Source organism: Hyperolius riggenbachi, chromosome 3 (assembly GCF_040937935.1).
Source record: "Hyperolius riggenbachi isolate aHypRig1 chromosome 3, aHypRig1.pri, whole genome shotgun sequence".
NCBI classification, from domain to species: Eukaryota; Metazoa; Chordata; class Amphibia; order Anura; family Hyperoliidae; genus Hyperolius; species Hyperolius riggenbachi.
In genome coordinates this window covers 248265816-248281250 of record NC_090648.1, presented here as the reverse complement: position 1 = coordinate 248281250, position 15435 = coordinate 248265816, and the positions used below count along the sequence as shown (strand labels likewise).

The following is a 15435-nucleotide window of genomic DNA, read 5'->3' as shown; positions in this document are numbered from 1 at the left end:
CTTCAACTTCCTGGAAAGCAATTTTATTTATTTTCAAAAATTGATCGTTGAAGTCATAACTAAAATTTCCTTCTTCCATCAATGTTAACATGAGGTAAACTCATTTGAACAAACCATTATGCATGTGACACTTTTGACAAACAGAAACAGAGCTATGCTTGAGCCTAAAGTGGACTTAGACAATACAAAAGCTGCCACTGCAGGCCTGATTCTAAAAATACTAAATACCTGGTTATGGGGCTGATCTCCTGTCTTCAGCAGCTTCAGTCACACAACTGCTACAAGAATGCACCCAATATTGGGACGAGTCAGCACTGTGAACCCCGAACCCTAATTATCAGACTCAAACTCGGTTAGGGATTCCAGAAGTATTATGCCTGATACACACTGTGCAATTTCCCATCAGATCAACAAGTCGAATTGATAATTTCCATTATGTCCTACCTGCTCCCGATCGAGAGTAGGATTGATTTTGTACAGTAATGTTCTGCGTTCTCTCGAACGGGAGAAGATCAGACATAACAGATATTGGCCTCAATTCACTGAGCTTATCTCCGGTCTTTAATAACGTTTCTATAGTTATCACCGTGGTGATGAGGCATGTAGTATTCAGGAAACATTTTACCTCAGGCACACCTAAAGTTAACTCTTCTGTCTTCAAGTTAAGGTGAAATCTCTAAAGTTAACTCTTCAATCCTTAAAATAACTCCAGAATTCTAAAGTTAAAGACAGGCTGTTAATTAACTGCATGTGAAAATAACTACAGAGGAGGTAACTTAAGGAATGAAGAGATAAGATAACTCTCTCACTGTGAAAACATATCTCTACACCTTAAAAAGGCAAGCTCGATGTGTGGTTCTCTTGCCTTCTTAATCTCCAGCTGGATCATAGTGAATTGAGGCCATTGGCCTCAATTCACTAAGATCATGTTGGAGATAATAAGGCAAGAGAAAACTTACCACCACACAGTGAGAGCGTTATCTTATCTCTTCATTGCTTAAGTTGCCTCCTCTTTAGTTAAGTTACCTCCTCTGTAGTTATTTTCACATGCAGTTAATTAACAGCCTGTCTTTAACTTTAGAATTCTGGAGTTATTTTAAGGGTTGAAGAGTTAACTTTAGAGATTTCACCTTAACTTAAAGACAGAAGAGTTAACTTTAGGTTTGTCTGAGGTAAAATGTTTCCTGAATACTACATGCCTTATCACCATGGTGATAACTCTAGAAACGTTATGAAAGACAGGAGATAAGCTTAGTGAATTGAGGCCACTATCCTCTAAACGGTTCGAGATTTTAAACTAGGATCTGGGGGGAGGCGGGAGGATAAAGTCTCAATACGTAGACAAGATGAGGTAAAAAGACAGTGGGAACCTAACATTATGGGGGGTGGGGACAGTGTAAAGATTAAGGAGGTTGGTAAAACTTCAAGTAGCCCATTTCATGTAAACAAACTTGGTAAATGTGGTGGTAAAAATATAAAGTGCATGGTAACCAATGCTCGGAGCCTTGAAAATAAAATAGACGAACTAGAGTTCATTCTGAATGACAAAGGCTATGACATTGTGGGAATAACCGAGACATGGATGGATGAAAGCCATGACTGGATAGCTAATTTAAAAGGATACAATGTGTTTAGGAGGGATAGAACAGGGAAAAAAGGTGGAGGGGTTTGTCTCTTTGTTAAGAATTCTCTTACAGCTGTCCTCAACGATGAGATGGAGGAAGATTGCGAATATGTGGCGTCCGTTTGGGTAAATATTCATGGTGGAAATAAAAGTTGCCAATTGCTTATTGGGGTATGCTACAGGCCACCTCTTATCAATGAAGCTGCAGAACTGCGATTACTACAGCAGATTGAAAAAGCTGCAAGTAAAAATGAAGTCATAATTATGGGCGACTTCAACTTTCCAGACATTGACTGGAGTATTGAGGCTACCCATTCTGGTAAAAGCAGCAGATTTCTGGCAGCACTACAGGACAATTACTTGACTCAAATGGTAACTGAACCAACTAGGGGGAATGCGTTACTGGATCTGATCATTTCTAATAGACCAGATAATGTATCAAATGTGCAGGTTCAAGAACATTTGGGAAATAGTGATCACAACATGATAACGTTTGATCTGGTGACTGATAGGCCACGGGGCAGCGGGACCACTAAAACTATGAATTTTAGAAAAGCAAAGTTCAATCAAATTAGGCAGGCACTAAGTTTGGTGAACTGGGATAATGTACTACAAGGGGAAGACACTGAAGGGAAATGGCAAGCTTTTAAACTTATACTCAATCAATATTGTAGTATGTATATTCCATATGGAAACAAAATATCTAGGAATAAAAAAAGGCCTCTATGGATGAATAGAAAGGTTAAAGATAAAATGAAGAGGAAAAAGAATGCCTATAAGGTCTTAAAACAGGAGGGGACCGAGGCTGCACTAAGCAATTATAAGGAGTGCAATAAAAATTGTAAAAAATAAATTAGGCTGGCAAATATTGAAGCTGAAAAACAAATCGCTAAGGATATCAAATCTAACCCAAAAAAGTTTTACAAGTACATTAACTCTAAAAAAAGAAAGGTTGACTGTATAGGACTCCTAAAGGATGAGGGTGGGAACTCAATGGTGGATGACCAAGGTAAGGCAGAGTTATTAAATGCTTTCTTTGCTTCTGTCTTCACAAAAGAAACAGCACTGTTGCAAACTACAGAGGCAGAAGAGTCTCAATCTTCTAACTGTAATATTAAATACTTAACGCAGGAAGAAGTGAAGGCAAGACTAAATAAATTAAAAATAGACATGGCACCTGGCCTGGATGGCATGCATCCTCAGGTCCTAAGGGAATTAAGTTCAGTTATAGATAAACCCCTTTATCTTATCTTTTGTGACTCTCTTGCAACTGGCAGAGTCCCAGTGGATTGGCGTACAGCCCACGTTTTCCCATTATTTAAGAAGGGCAAAAAATCAGATCCAGGAAATTATAGAACTGTAAGCTTAACATCAGTTGTATGCAAACTATTTGAGGGGTTACTAAGAGATACTATACATGACTTCATAGTAGAAAATAATCTTATTTCTCAGCATCAACATGGGTTTACTAAAGACAGGTCCTGTTTGACTAACATGCTCAGCTTTTATGAGGCAGTGAATGCTAATATGGATATTGGGAATGCTGTAGATGTGATATACTTGGACTTTGCAAAGGCCTTCAACACTGTTCCCCACAAAAGTCTGGTGCAAAAGTTGAGGATGCAAGAACTGGGGAAGAGTCTGTGTTCATGGATAGGGAACTGGCTAATGGACAGAAAACAAAGAGTTGTGGTCAATGGATCGTACTCAAAATGGGAGACTGTTAGCAGTGGGGTACCACAGGGGTCTGTTCTGGGTCCAGTGCTCTTCAATTTATTTATTAATGACCTAGTAGATGCAGTAGTGAGCAATGTTGCCATTTTTGCAGATGATACAAAATTGTGCAGAATCATCAACTCTCAGGAAGATAGTGTCATATTGCAACAGGATCTGGATAGGATGGCTATATGGGCACATACACAGCAGATGAAATTCAATGTTGACAAATGTAAAGTCATGCATTTTGGAAGTACTAATGGTCTAGCACCATACAAAATAAATGGGATACAGTTGGGGACATCAAACTTGGAGAAGGACTTAGGAGTACTCATTGACAACAAGTTAAATAATCATACTCAATGCCAAGCAGCTGCAGCTAAAGCTAACAAAATTTTGGGATGCATTAAAAGGGAAATAAAAACTCGAGATGCTAGCACAATTTTGCCCCTGTTTAACTCTCTAGTAAGGCCACATCTGGAATATGGAATTCAGTTCTGGGCACCACATTACAAAAAAGATATTGCAGTTTTAGAGCAGGTGCAGAGACGAGCAACAAAATTGATACGTGGGATGGAAGGTCTCACTTATCAAGAAAGGTTAGATAAACTGGGTTTATTTAGTCTAGAGAAAAGACGCCTTAGAGGGGATCTAATTAACATGTATAAATACATCAGAGGGCAATATAATCGCTTGGCGGATGAGCTTTTTGTCCCTAGGCCTTCTCAAAGGACTAGAGGACATGATCTGCGCATGGAGGAAAAACGTTTTAGCCATTTATTTAGGAAAGGGTTCTTTACAGTAAGAGTGATTAAGATGTGGAATGCATTGCCACAGGAAGTCGTTATGGCAAACTCTATACCTGCATTTAAAGGGGGCTTAGATGCTTTCCTTGCGTTGAAAGACATCCATGGCTACAATTACTAGGTTATGCCTAATGATGTTGATCCAGGGATTTTATCTGATTGCCATCTGGAGTCGGGAAGGAATTTTTCCCTTTAGGGGCTAATTGGACCATGCCTTGTAAGGGTTTTTTCGCCTTCCTCTGGATCAACAGGGATATGTGAGGGAGCAGGCTGGTGTTGTACTTTATACTGGTTGAACTCAATGGACGTATGCCTTTTTTCAACCAAAATAACTATGTAACTATGTAACCCATCAATCTGCTGAGAAATTGCATGGTTTGTACCTGGCATTAAACGCAGAGGATCAGTATACAAATTTAAGGTACCTGTAAATACACACATGCAATTTCTGTTGCTCGGCATGGATTGGGGCTCGACAGCTAGCGATGCGTTCTGTTATTATAGAGTAGGGATAATGAGCAACGCACAATGAAGTGAGAGGGGTAAGGAAGAAGAACATTAGTGTCCGGAAGCATTTGGTCGAGATGATCCAGTTTGCCTGATCTCTTGTCCACTCATCAGGGAGGGTCGGGGCACTGTACAAACAGGCACTGTACAAACACAGGATTCTTCACAAATGCAATCTTAGTGGCCACCTCGGTAGAGTGTAATGATTGTACGAACCTTTAGAAACAACATGTTTTAGACCAAGCTCAGTAATGGCAGCTTTCATTAATTTAGGACCATGTTAAAACCATACAGAATCTCCCGGCTAGGGTCCTGTGGCAGCTTTGTGGGACAATAAAGTCCTGCTACCCCATTTTTGTGGAACAAAATATTCCCACTTCTCCACTGATGTGACCAACAGATTGATATAGTCCACAGGGCATCACCCAGCACATAAATAAGCTGCTTTTGGCATGCTTCATGGTGGGATTTGGAAAAGATGACAAGGGGCTTGATTCACAAAAGTGTGATCACTGATATCACGGCTGTGCTATGCAGTTATCATGCAATCTGCGCGCCCAAAGGTTTGCTTGCGTAAAGGATTACGTTTGCGTGCTAAACGAAGGTTTGAGCGCAATCACACACGCGTTTACGTGCAAATACGCACGTGATCACGCGTAAACGTTAGTTTACACACAAACGTAATCCTTTACACACGCAAACCTTCGCGCGTGGCAGATCGTGTGATAACTGAATAGCACAGCCGTGATATCAGTTATCACGCCTTTGTGAATCAAGCCCAAGAGTGAAGATGGTGAGACAACCAGAGAGAGCACCACAAGTCAGACGCCAGGAGAAGAGACAAGGCAGCATAGAACCCCAAGAGGATAGGAGAAGACGGATGGGACAGAATGTAAGAAGACGCCCAAGGGCGTTGCGTCCTTTCGGCATGCCGGGGAAGCGATCGCGTCATTGATGACGCGCGCTTCCCCGGCAACTGACTCCGCCCACCCACGACGACAACCCGATGGCCGTTTGGAAGCGCCGGCGGGTTGTTAACCCCGCGATCGCCGCATACAAAGTGTATAATACACTTTGTAATGTATACAAAGTGTATTATACAGACTGCCTCCTGCCCTGTTGGTCCGAGTGTCCGAGGGACCACCAGGGCAGGCTGCAACCACCCTAGTCTGCACCCAAACACACTGATCTGCCCCCCCTTGCCCCCTGATCGCCCACAGCACCCCTCAGACCCCCCCCCTGCCCACCCCCCAGACCACTGTTTGCACCCAATCACCCCCCTGATCACCCATCAATCACTCCCTGTCACTTTCTGTCAACGCTATTTTTTTTTAACCCCTAAACTGCCCCCTGGGGACTCCTGATCACCCCCCCACCCCTCAGATTCTCCCCAGACCCCCCCCCCCCCCCCGTGTACTGTATGCATCTATCCCCCCTGATCACCTGTCAATCACCCACTGTCACTGCCACCCATCAATAAGCCCCTAACCTGCCCCTTGCGGGCAATCTGATCACCCACCCACACCATCAGATCGCCCGCAAACCCACCGTCAGATCACCTCCCAAGTGCATTGTTTACATCTGTTCTCCCCTCTAAACAACCACTAATTACCTATCAATCACCCCCTATCACCACCTGTCACTGTAACCCATCAGATTAGACCCTAATCTGCCCCTTGCGGGCACTCAATCAACCGACCACACGCTCAGATTGCCCTCAGACCCCCCCTTATCAATTCGCCAGTGCATTATTTAAATCTGTTCTTCCCTGAAATAACCCACTGATCACCTGTCAATCACCTATCACCCATCAATCAGCCCCTGTCACTGCCACCCATCAATCAGCCCCTGTCACTGCCACCCATCAATCAGCCCCTGTCACTGCCACCCATCAATCAGCCCCTAACCTGCCCCTTGCGGGCAATCTGATCACCCACACCATCAGATCGCCCACAGACCCGCCGCCAGATCACCTCCCAAGTGCATTGTTAACATCTGTTCTCCCCTCTAAACACCCACTAATTACCCATCAATCACCCCCTATCACCACCTGTCACTGTTACCCATCAGATTAGACCCTAACCAGACCACTGTTTGCACCCAATCACCCCCCTGATCACCCATCAATCACTCCCTGTCACTTTCTGTCAACGCTATTTTTTTTTATCCCTAAACTGCCCCCTGGGGACTCCTGATCACCCCCCCACCCCTCAGATTCTCCCCAGACACCCCCCCCGTGTACTGTATGCATCTATCCCCCCTGATCACCTGTCAATCACCTGTCAATCACCCACTGTCACTTCCACCCATCAATCAGCCCCTAACCTGCCCCTTGCGGGCAATCCGATCACCCACCCACACCTTCAGATCGCCCGCAAACCCACCGTCAGATCACCTCCCAAGTGCATTGTTTACATCTGTTCTCTCCTCTAAAACACCCACTAATTACCCATCAATCACCCCGTCACTGCTACCCATCAGATTAGACCCCTATCTGCCCCTAGGGCACCCAATCACCCGCCCACACCCTCAGACCCCAGCCCTGATCACCTCGCCAGTGCATTGCTTGCATCTATTCCCCCCACTAATCACACCTTGAGACACCCATCAATCACCTCCTGTCACCCCCTAGCACACCTACCCATCAGATCAGGCCCCAATTTGCCCCGTGTGGGCTCCTGATCACTCGGCCAAACCCTCAGACCCCCTTCCGATCACCTAACCAGTGCATTGATTGCATCTATTTTCCCCTCTAACCACCCCCTGAGACACCCATCAATCACCTCCTGTCACCCCCCTAGCACTCCTATCCATCAGATCAGGCCCAATACAACCTGTCATCTAAAAGGCCACCCTGCTTATGACCGGTTCCACAAAATTCGCCCCCTCATAGACCACCTGTCATCAAAATTTGCAGATGCTTATACCACTGAACAGTCATTTTGAGACATTTGGTTTCCAGACTACTCACGGTTTTGGGCCCGTAAAATGCCAGGGCAGTATAGGAACCCCACAAGTGACACCTTTTTAGAAAAAAAGACACCCCAAGGTATTCTGTTAGGTGTATGACGAGTTCATAGAAGATTTTATTTTTTGTCAAAAGTTAGCGGGAATTGATTTTTATTGTTTTTTTTCACAAAGTGTCATTTTTCACTAACTTGTGACAAAAAAATTAAATCTTCTATGAACTCACCATACACCTAACGGAATACCTTGGAGTGTATTCTTTCTAAAATGGGGTCACTTGTGGGGTTCCTATACTGCCCTGGCATTTTAGGGGCCCTAAACCGTGAGGAGTAGTCTAGAAAACAAATGCCTCAAAATGACCTGTGAATAGGACGTTGGGCCCCTTAGCGCACCTAGGCTGCAAAAAAGTGTCACACGTGGTATTGCCGTACTCAGGAGAAGTAGTATAATGTGTTTTGGGGTGTATTTTTACACATACCCATGCTGGGTGGGAGAAATCTCTCTGTAAATGGACAATTGTGTGTAAAAAAAAAAAATCAAAAATTTGTCATTTACAGAGATATTTCTCCCACCCAGCATGGGTATATGTAAAAATACACCACAAAACACACTATACTACTACTTCTGAGCATGGCAGTACCACATGTGCGGGACTTTTCACAGGTAATTTTGAGACATTTGGGTTCAAGACTACTCCTCACAGTTTAGGGCCCCTAAAATGCCAGGGCAGTATAGGAACCCCACAAGTGACCCCATTTTAGAAAGAAGACACCGCAAGGTATTCTGTTAGGTGTATGACGAGTTCATAGAAGATTTTATTTTTTGTCACAAGTTAGCGGAAATTGATTTGTATTTTTTTTTTTTTTACAAAGTGTCAATTTCCGCTAACTTGTGACAAAAAAAAATCCTAACAGAATACCTTGGGGTGTCTTCTTTCTAAAATGGGGTCACTTGTGGGGTTCCTATACTGCCCTGGCATTTTAGGGGCCCGAAGAGTAGTCTAGAATCCAAATGCCTCAAAATGACTTGTGAATAGGACGTTGGGCCCCTTAGCGCACCTAGGTCGCAAAAAAGTGTCCCACATGTGGTATCGCCGTACTCAGAAGAAGTAGTATAATGTGTTTTGGGGTGTATTTTTACACATACCCATGCTGGGTGGGAGAAATCTCTCTGTAAATGGACAATAGTGTGTAAAAAAAAAAATTAAAAAAAAAATTGTCATTTACAGAGATATTTCTCCCACCAAGCATGGGTACGTGTAAAAATACACCACAAAACACATTATACTACTTCTCCTGAGTACAGCGGTACCACATGTGTGGCACTTTTTGCACCCTAAGTGCGCTAAGGGGCCCAAAGTCCAATGAGTACCTTTAGGATTTCACAGGTCATTTCGCGACATTTGGTTTCAAGACTACTCCTCACGGTTTAGGGCCCCTAAAATGCCAGGGCAGTATAGGAACCCCACAAATGACCCCATTTTAAAAAGAAGACACCCAAAGGTATTCCATTAGGAGTATGGTGAGTTCATAGAAGATTTTTTTTTTTGTCACAAATTAGCGGAAAAATGACACTTTGTGAAAAAAAACAATTAAAATCAATTTCCGCTTACTTGTGACAAAAAATAAAATCTTCTAAGAACTCACCATACTCCTAATGGAATACCTTGGGTGTCTTCTTTCTAAAATGGGGTCATTTGTGGGGTTCCTATACTGCCCTGGCATTTTAGGGGCCCTAAACTGTGAGGAGTAGTCTTGAAACCAGATGTCGCAAAATGACCTGTGAAATCCTAAAGGTACTCATTAGACTTTGGGCCTCTTAGCGCAGTTAGGGTGCAAAAAAGTGCCACACATGTGGTATCGCCGTACTCAGGAGAAGTAGTATAATGTGTTTTGGGGTGTATTTTTACACATACCCATGCTGAGTGGGAGAAATATCTCTGTAAATGGACAATTGTGTGTAAAAAAAATAAATCAAAAAATTGTCATTTACAGAGAGATTTCCCCCACCCAGCATGGGTATGTGTAAAAATACACCCCAAAACACATTATACTACTTCTCCTGAGTACGGCAATACCACATGTGTGGCACTTTTTTGCAGCCTAACTGCGCTAAGGGGCCGAAAGTCCAATGAGCACCTTTAGGCTTTACAGGGGTGCTTACAATTTAGCACCCCCCAAAATGCCAGGACAGTAAACACACCCCACAAATGACCCCATTTTGGAAAGTAGACACTTCAAGGTATTCAGAGAGGAGCATAGTGAGTCCGTGGCAGATTTCATTTTTTTTTTGTCGCAAGTTAGAAGAACTGGAAACTTGTTTTTTTTTGTCACAAAGTGTCATTTTCCGCTAACTTGTGACAAAAAATAAAATCTTCTATGAACGCACCATGCCTCTCAGTGAATACTTTGGGATGACTTCTTTCCAAAATGGGGTCATTTGGGGGGTATTTATACTATCCTGAAATTTTAGCACCTCATGAAACATGACAGGTGGTCAGAAAAGTCAGAGATGCTTCAAAAGGGGAAAATTCACTTTTGGCACCATAGTTTGTAAACGCTATAACTTTTACCCAAACCAATAAATATACACTGAATGGATTTTTTTTTTATCAAAGACATGTAGCACAATAAATTTGGACAAAAATGTATACAGAAATTTTACTTTATTTGAAAACTGTCAGCAAAGAAAGTAAAAAAAATCTTTTTTTTTTTTTTACAACATTCATGTATTTTTTGATGAATATAATAAAAACTAAAACTCGCAGCAGCAATCAAATAGCACCAAAAGAAAGCTGTATTAGTGACAAGAAAAGGAGGTAAAATTCATTTAGGTGGTAGGTTGTATGACTGAGCAATAAACCGTGAAAGCTGCAGTGGTCTGAATGGAGAAAAAGGCTCTGGTCCTTAATCTCCCTGGCGTTCTATTAAGATCGCCAGGGCGGCTGCGGGAGGTTTTTTTTTAAATAAAAAACTATTTCACTATTGCAAGAAAGCCCACTAGAGGGCGCTCCGTACGCGCACTTCTGATCGCCGGAGCGTAACAAGGAAGGCCGCAATGAGCGGCCTTCCTTGTCTCGCTTTCCTCGTCGCCATGGCGCCGAGCGGAGTGACGTCATGGACGTCAGCCGACGTCCTGACGTCAGCCGCCTCCGATCCAGCCCTTACCGCTGGCCGGAACTGTTTGTTCCGGCTGCGCTGGGCTCGGGGGACCCTCTTTCGCCGCTACACGCGGCGGACCGCCGCACTGCGGCGGCGATCAGGTAGCACGCGGCTGGCAAAGTGCCGGCTGCGTGTGCTGCTTTTTATTTGATAGAAATTGGCCCAGCGGGGCCTGAGAAATCCTCCTGCGCAGGTTACCCCGAGCTGAGCTCGGGATAACCGGCAAGGGGGTTAAGAGGTAGAAAGACTGTGGTCCTCAAGTGGTTAAATAAGTTTTCATGAAATAATAGGTTGTTGATTTCTCTAGTTGAGGCATATGCGCTATTCAAATTCCTTATGTCAGTATTGTTCGAATCAACAGAGGGTCCCTATACTCCAACAGAACATTTTAAAACCCCCAGATTCCTGACACCCCCCCCCCAAAGCAGGAACCTCCGCTACTTATGGGGGTCTGCTGCCACACTAACAGATGCACCCTCAATTCATTAAGTTTAAGCCGCATTTTCTACAAATTTGTCTTGTACGGAGCCTCCAACCGACTTCCTTGCCACATTGCAGACCTACCGCCCCTTTGTTTCCAGAGATAGATTTGTATATCATATCTCAGGAACCAGCAGGGCTTGGGGGCAGCAGTTTGGCACGCAAGCGTGTCTGGGGTCCCCGCCTTACCCTCCAAATCCAATGTGAGAAGGAGGTTTGGTGCATCACCTAGATCTTCAATGTCAATGCCTAGAACTCCAGAGTAAAGAGCAGCTCAAAATGATAGAAAATGAAAGGATTCTCAGTTGTCTTCCCAAGTGACTGCTGCCCGGGCTCTGCACTGGTGCCAAGCTATGCAGTCTTTTACTCTTAAAAATGTTGCAGTTCTCCACGAGATCCATTTTAAATGCTTCATAGAAATATAAAGAACAACCCAGTTTCATCCCTACAGGTATGTAAAACACTTTTTCTAATTAATAATGCTAAGTAAAATGTTGCTCACCTCATACTTTACACTAGGGTCAGGAGAATCATCTGTGCAATGAATAAACCTGGGGATAGAGAATAAAAACAAAAACACAATTTAGCAATGAAGAGTCTGTACACTAAGTTCTCAAATGACACCAGGACTAAATTCTAAAGATCACTGAATAGTTCAGGTTTCACATTTAAACAATATTCCAGGAAAACAATAAAACTCTTGTAACTGCACTGCACGTAACTCTTCATATATTTTATAGACATAAATAAAAGGCTCAACTTACACTACGTCGGGGGTGCCCAATAGGTCGATCGCGATCTACCGGTAGATCGCGACCGCCTATTTGGTAGATCGCGGCCTCTTGGCCGCGTCCCATCACATTTTGCGGCCGGCAGCTGTCCCATCGAATTCTGCTGCCAGCCGCTGGCCAATAGGAAGCAAGGAAGGAGAGAGGAGGCGCGGCTGAAGAGGCCATGACGCGACGTCATGGCTGGGGGCGGCGCCGGGCACGCACGCACGCACGCCTGCCTTCCTGATTCAATCATGCTGCCCGCCGGGGCGCTCAGAGTGCGAGAGGGGAGACCAGACATCGCCCCTGGAGGGAGGTAAGTGATTGAGCACCTATCCCTACCCATCCCCACCCACCTATGCTACAGGGACCCATCCCCACCCACCTATGCTACAGGGACCCATCCCCACCCACCTATGCTACAGGGACCCATCCCCACCCACCTATGCTACAGGGACCCATCCCCACCCACCTATGCTACAGGGACCCATCCCCACCCACCTATGCTACAGGGACCCATCCCCACCCACCTATGCTAGAGGGACCCATCCCCACCTACGTATGCTAGAGGCACCCATCCCCACCTACCTATGCTAGAGGCACCCATCCCCACCTACCTATGCTAGAGGCACCCATCCCCACCTACCTATGCTAGAGGCACCCATCCCCACCTACCTATGCTAAAGGGACCCATCCCCACCTACCTATTCTAACGGCACCCCATCCCCACCTACCTATGCTAATGGCACCCATCCCCACCTACCTATTCTAATGGCACCCATCTCAACCTACCTATTCTAATGGCACCCATCCCCACCTACCTATGCTAAAGGGACCCATCCCCACATACCTATGCTAAAGGGACCCATCCCCACCTACCTATGCTAATGGCACCCATCCCCACCTACCTATGCTAATGGCACCCATCCGCACCTACCTATTCTAATGGCACCCATCCCCACCTACCTATTCTAATGGCACCCATCCCCACCTACCTATGCTAATGGCACCCATCCCCACCTACCTATGCTAATGGCACCCATCCGCACCTACCTATTCTAATGGCACCCATCCCCACCTACCTATTCTAATGGCACCCATCCCCACCTACCTATGCTAAAGGTACCTATCCCTACCTGCCTATGCTAAAGGGACCTATCCCTACCTGCCTATGCTAAAGGGACCTATCCCTACCTACCTATGCTAGAGGGCACCTATCCCCACCTACCTATGCTAAAGGGACCCATCCCCACCTACCTATGCTAATGGCACCCATCCCCACCTACCTATGCTAATGGCACCCATCCCCACCTACCTATGCTAATGGCACCCATCCCCACCTACCTATTCTAATGTCATCCATCCCCACCTACCTATGCTAATGGGACCCATCCCCACCTACCTATGCTAATGGGACCCATCCCCACCTACCTATGCTAATGGCACCCATCCCCACCTACCTATGCTAATGGCACCCATCCCCACCTACCTATGCTAATGGCACCCATCCCCACCTACCTATGCTAATGGCACCCATCCCCACCTACCTATGCTAATGGCACCCATCCCCACCTACCTATTCTAATGGCACCCATCCCCACCTACCTATTCTAATGGCACCCATCCCCACCTACCTATGCTAATGGCACCCATCCCCACCTACCTATTCTAATGGCACCCATCCCTACCTACCTATGCTAAAGGGACCTATCCCTACCTACCTATGCTAGAGGGCACCTATCCCCACCTACCTATGCTAGAGGCACCTATCCCTACCTACCTATGCTAGAGGCACCTGTACCCAGTGAAGGGACCTGTACCCAGCTACCTTTGCTGAAGAGACCTATACTTTGCTACCTATACTGTAGGCATTTGTACCTGGGGGCTGTTCACCCGGGGGGGGGGGGGGGGGGGGTGTCTGTAACACTTTAAATGTTGGTAGATCTCCTGGACTTGGCAAATTTTAAAGTTACTCGCGAGCCAAAAAAGTGTGGACACCCCTGCACTACGTCATCTGTGCCTGCCAACACAGGTCAGAAGCGTGTAATGTGATAGTAGAACTGGTCTAAAGCCAGGTACAGCATCAGTGAATTTCTGACTAATGTAACATTTGTAGAGTACGTATCTTATGGAATCCTTCAATGAACAGATTGTTGTATCTTCTGGACAGATATTATGTGAAAGCACCCAGACTCCCTAGCCCCTGCGGTAGAGGTGGGAAAATACCTCTCAGCTACATTATGCAGTGCGTGTGCGTGCACGTTTTGACCTGGACTACTGCTCAACCTCCCATCTCCAATAGAGAGGTCTGTGGCTTGGACTCACAGCCTTCAGGGAAGTGAATGTCTAGGTTAGTAATTCAGCTAGAAGAGAAAAACCAGGTTGTGTCAATCAGGAAAAGAAAGGTAATAAAGTAATGCATGCAGGGCACCACAGTGACTACAGTTCCATGAGCACATCTCACTCAAGACACAACCTCCATAGAGTTAGCTTACGAACTTCGATTACGAACGATTATAAAAACAGTTGTCTGACTGGATTTTCATGGAACCAAAATTAGGATTTTCTTGTCTGTTGTGATAGATAGGAAGCAAAGATTGGTTCGCTGATGGTGTAATGAACGATGTATTACGATATGTCACTTCCGATCAGAATTACCTTATTTTTCGGACAATAAGAAACTTTTTCTCCCCCAAAAATGATGTGAAAAAGTGTGTGCGTCTTATGGTCCGAATGTGTGGCCAATTGTAACCCCCCACAATGCAGCAAATGCAGAGCCAGTGCAGATACTATCGGCTGGGAGGAATCCCCTCACTATCCCCACTGCTGCTTAACCTAGTCGACTCGTTCCCCACATCACGGAACATAATTTGAGCCACGACCAGTGTGTTGCTATTGGCTTGCATACACGTGTCCTGAAGTCCCATAGGGCGTGATGTCTATTCGGGCTGGGCAAAGGCTGGCTATTTGCTAATGTACTGTCCCAGTCGCCGCTTAATCCCGTAGCGCTTCGCACCGCGGTAATGTCACTGTTCCCATAGCAACAGGTCACGGAAGCCGTCTGCTACATATACTGCAGTGGACCGGCTTCCGTGATCTGTTGCCATGGGAGCAGTGACGCTACCGCGGCGGCCAGCGCTACAGGATTGAGCGGCGACGGGGACAGTGCATTAGCCAATAGCAATCCTTTGCCCAACCCGAATAGACATCACGCCCTATGGGACTTCAGGACGCGTGTATGCCAGCCAATAGCAACACTCTTCTGTTGGTTGTTTGTGTTTCGCGGCTGGTTGGGCAGGAAGTGACGGGTGGGCGGAGCTTCGTATTGCCGGCCAAACCAACTTTCGCACATGTAGCCGCATGGTCTACACATGGACCTGACTAGTGAGTGGCCTGAGTAACGC

At 45.5% G+C, this 15435-nt stretch overlaps 1 protein-coding gene across 2 annotated transcripts in view; it reads right to left on the bottom strand.

The window, feature by feature from the left end:
• Nucleotides 1-15435, bottom strand: part of LOC137563539 (translation initiation factor eIF2 assembly protein-like) — a 101253-nt gene that overhangs the window by 30972 nt on the left and 54846 nt on the right. For both annotated transcript variants that reach the window (XM_068276127.1, XM_068276128.1), the window contains exon 7: nt 11764-11812. In XM_068276127.1, coding sequence (XP_068132228.1) covers nt 11764-11812 — 49 coding nt within the window. The remainder of the gene's footprint in view (nt 1-11763; nt 11813-15435) is intronic.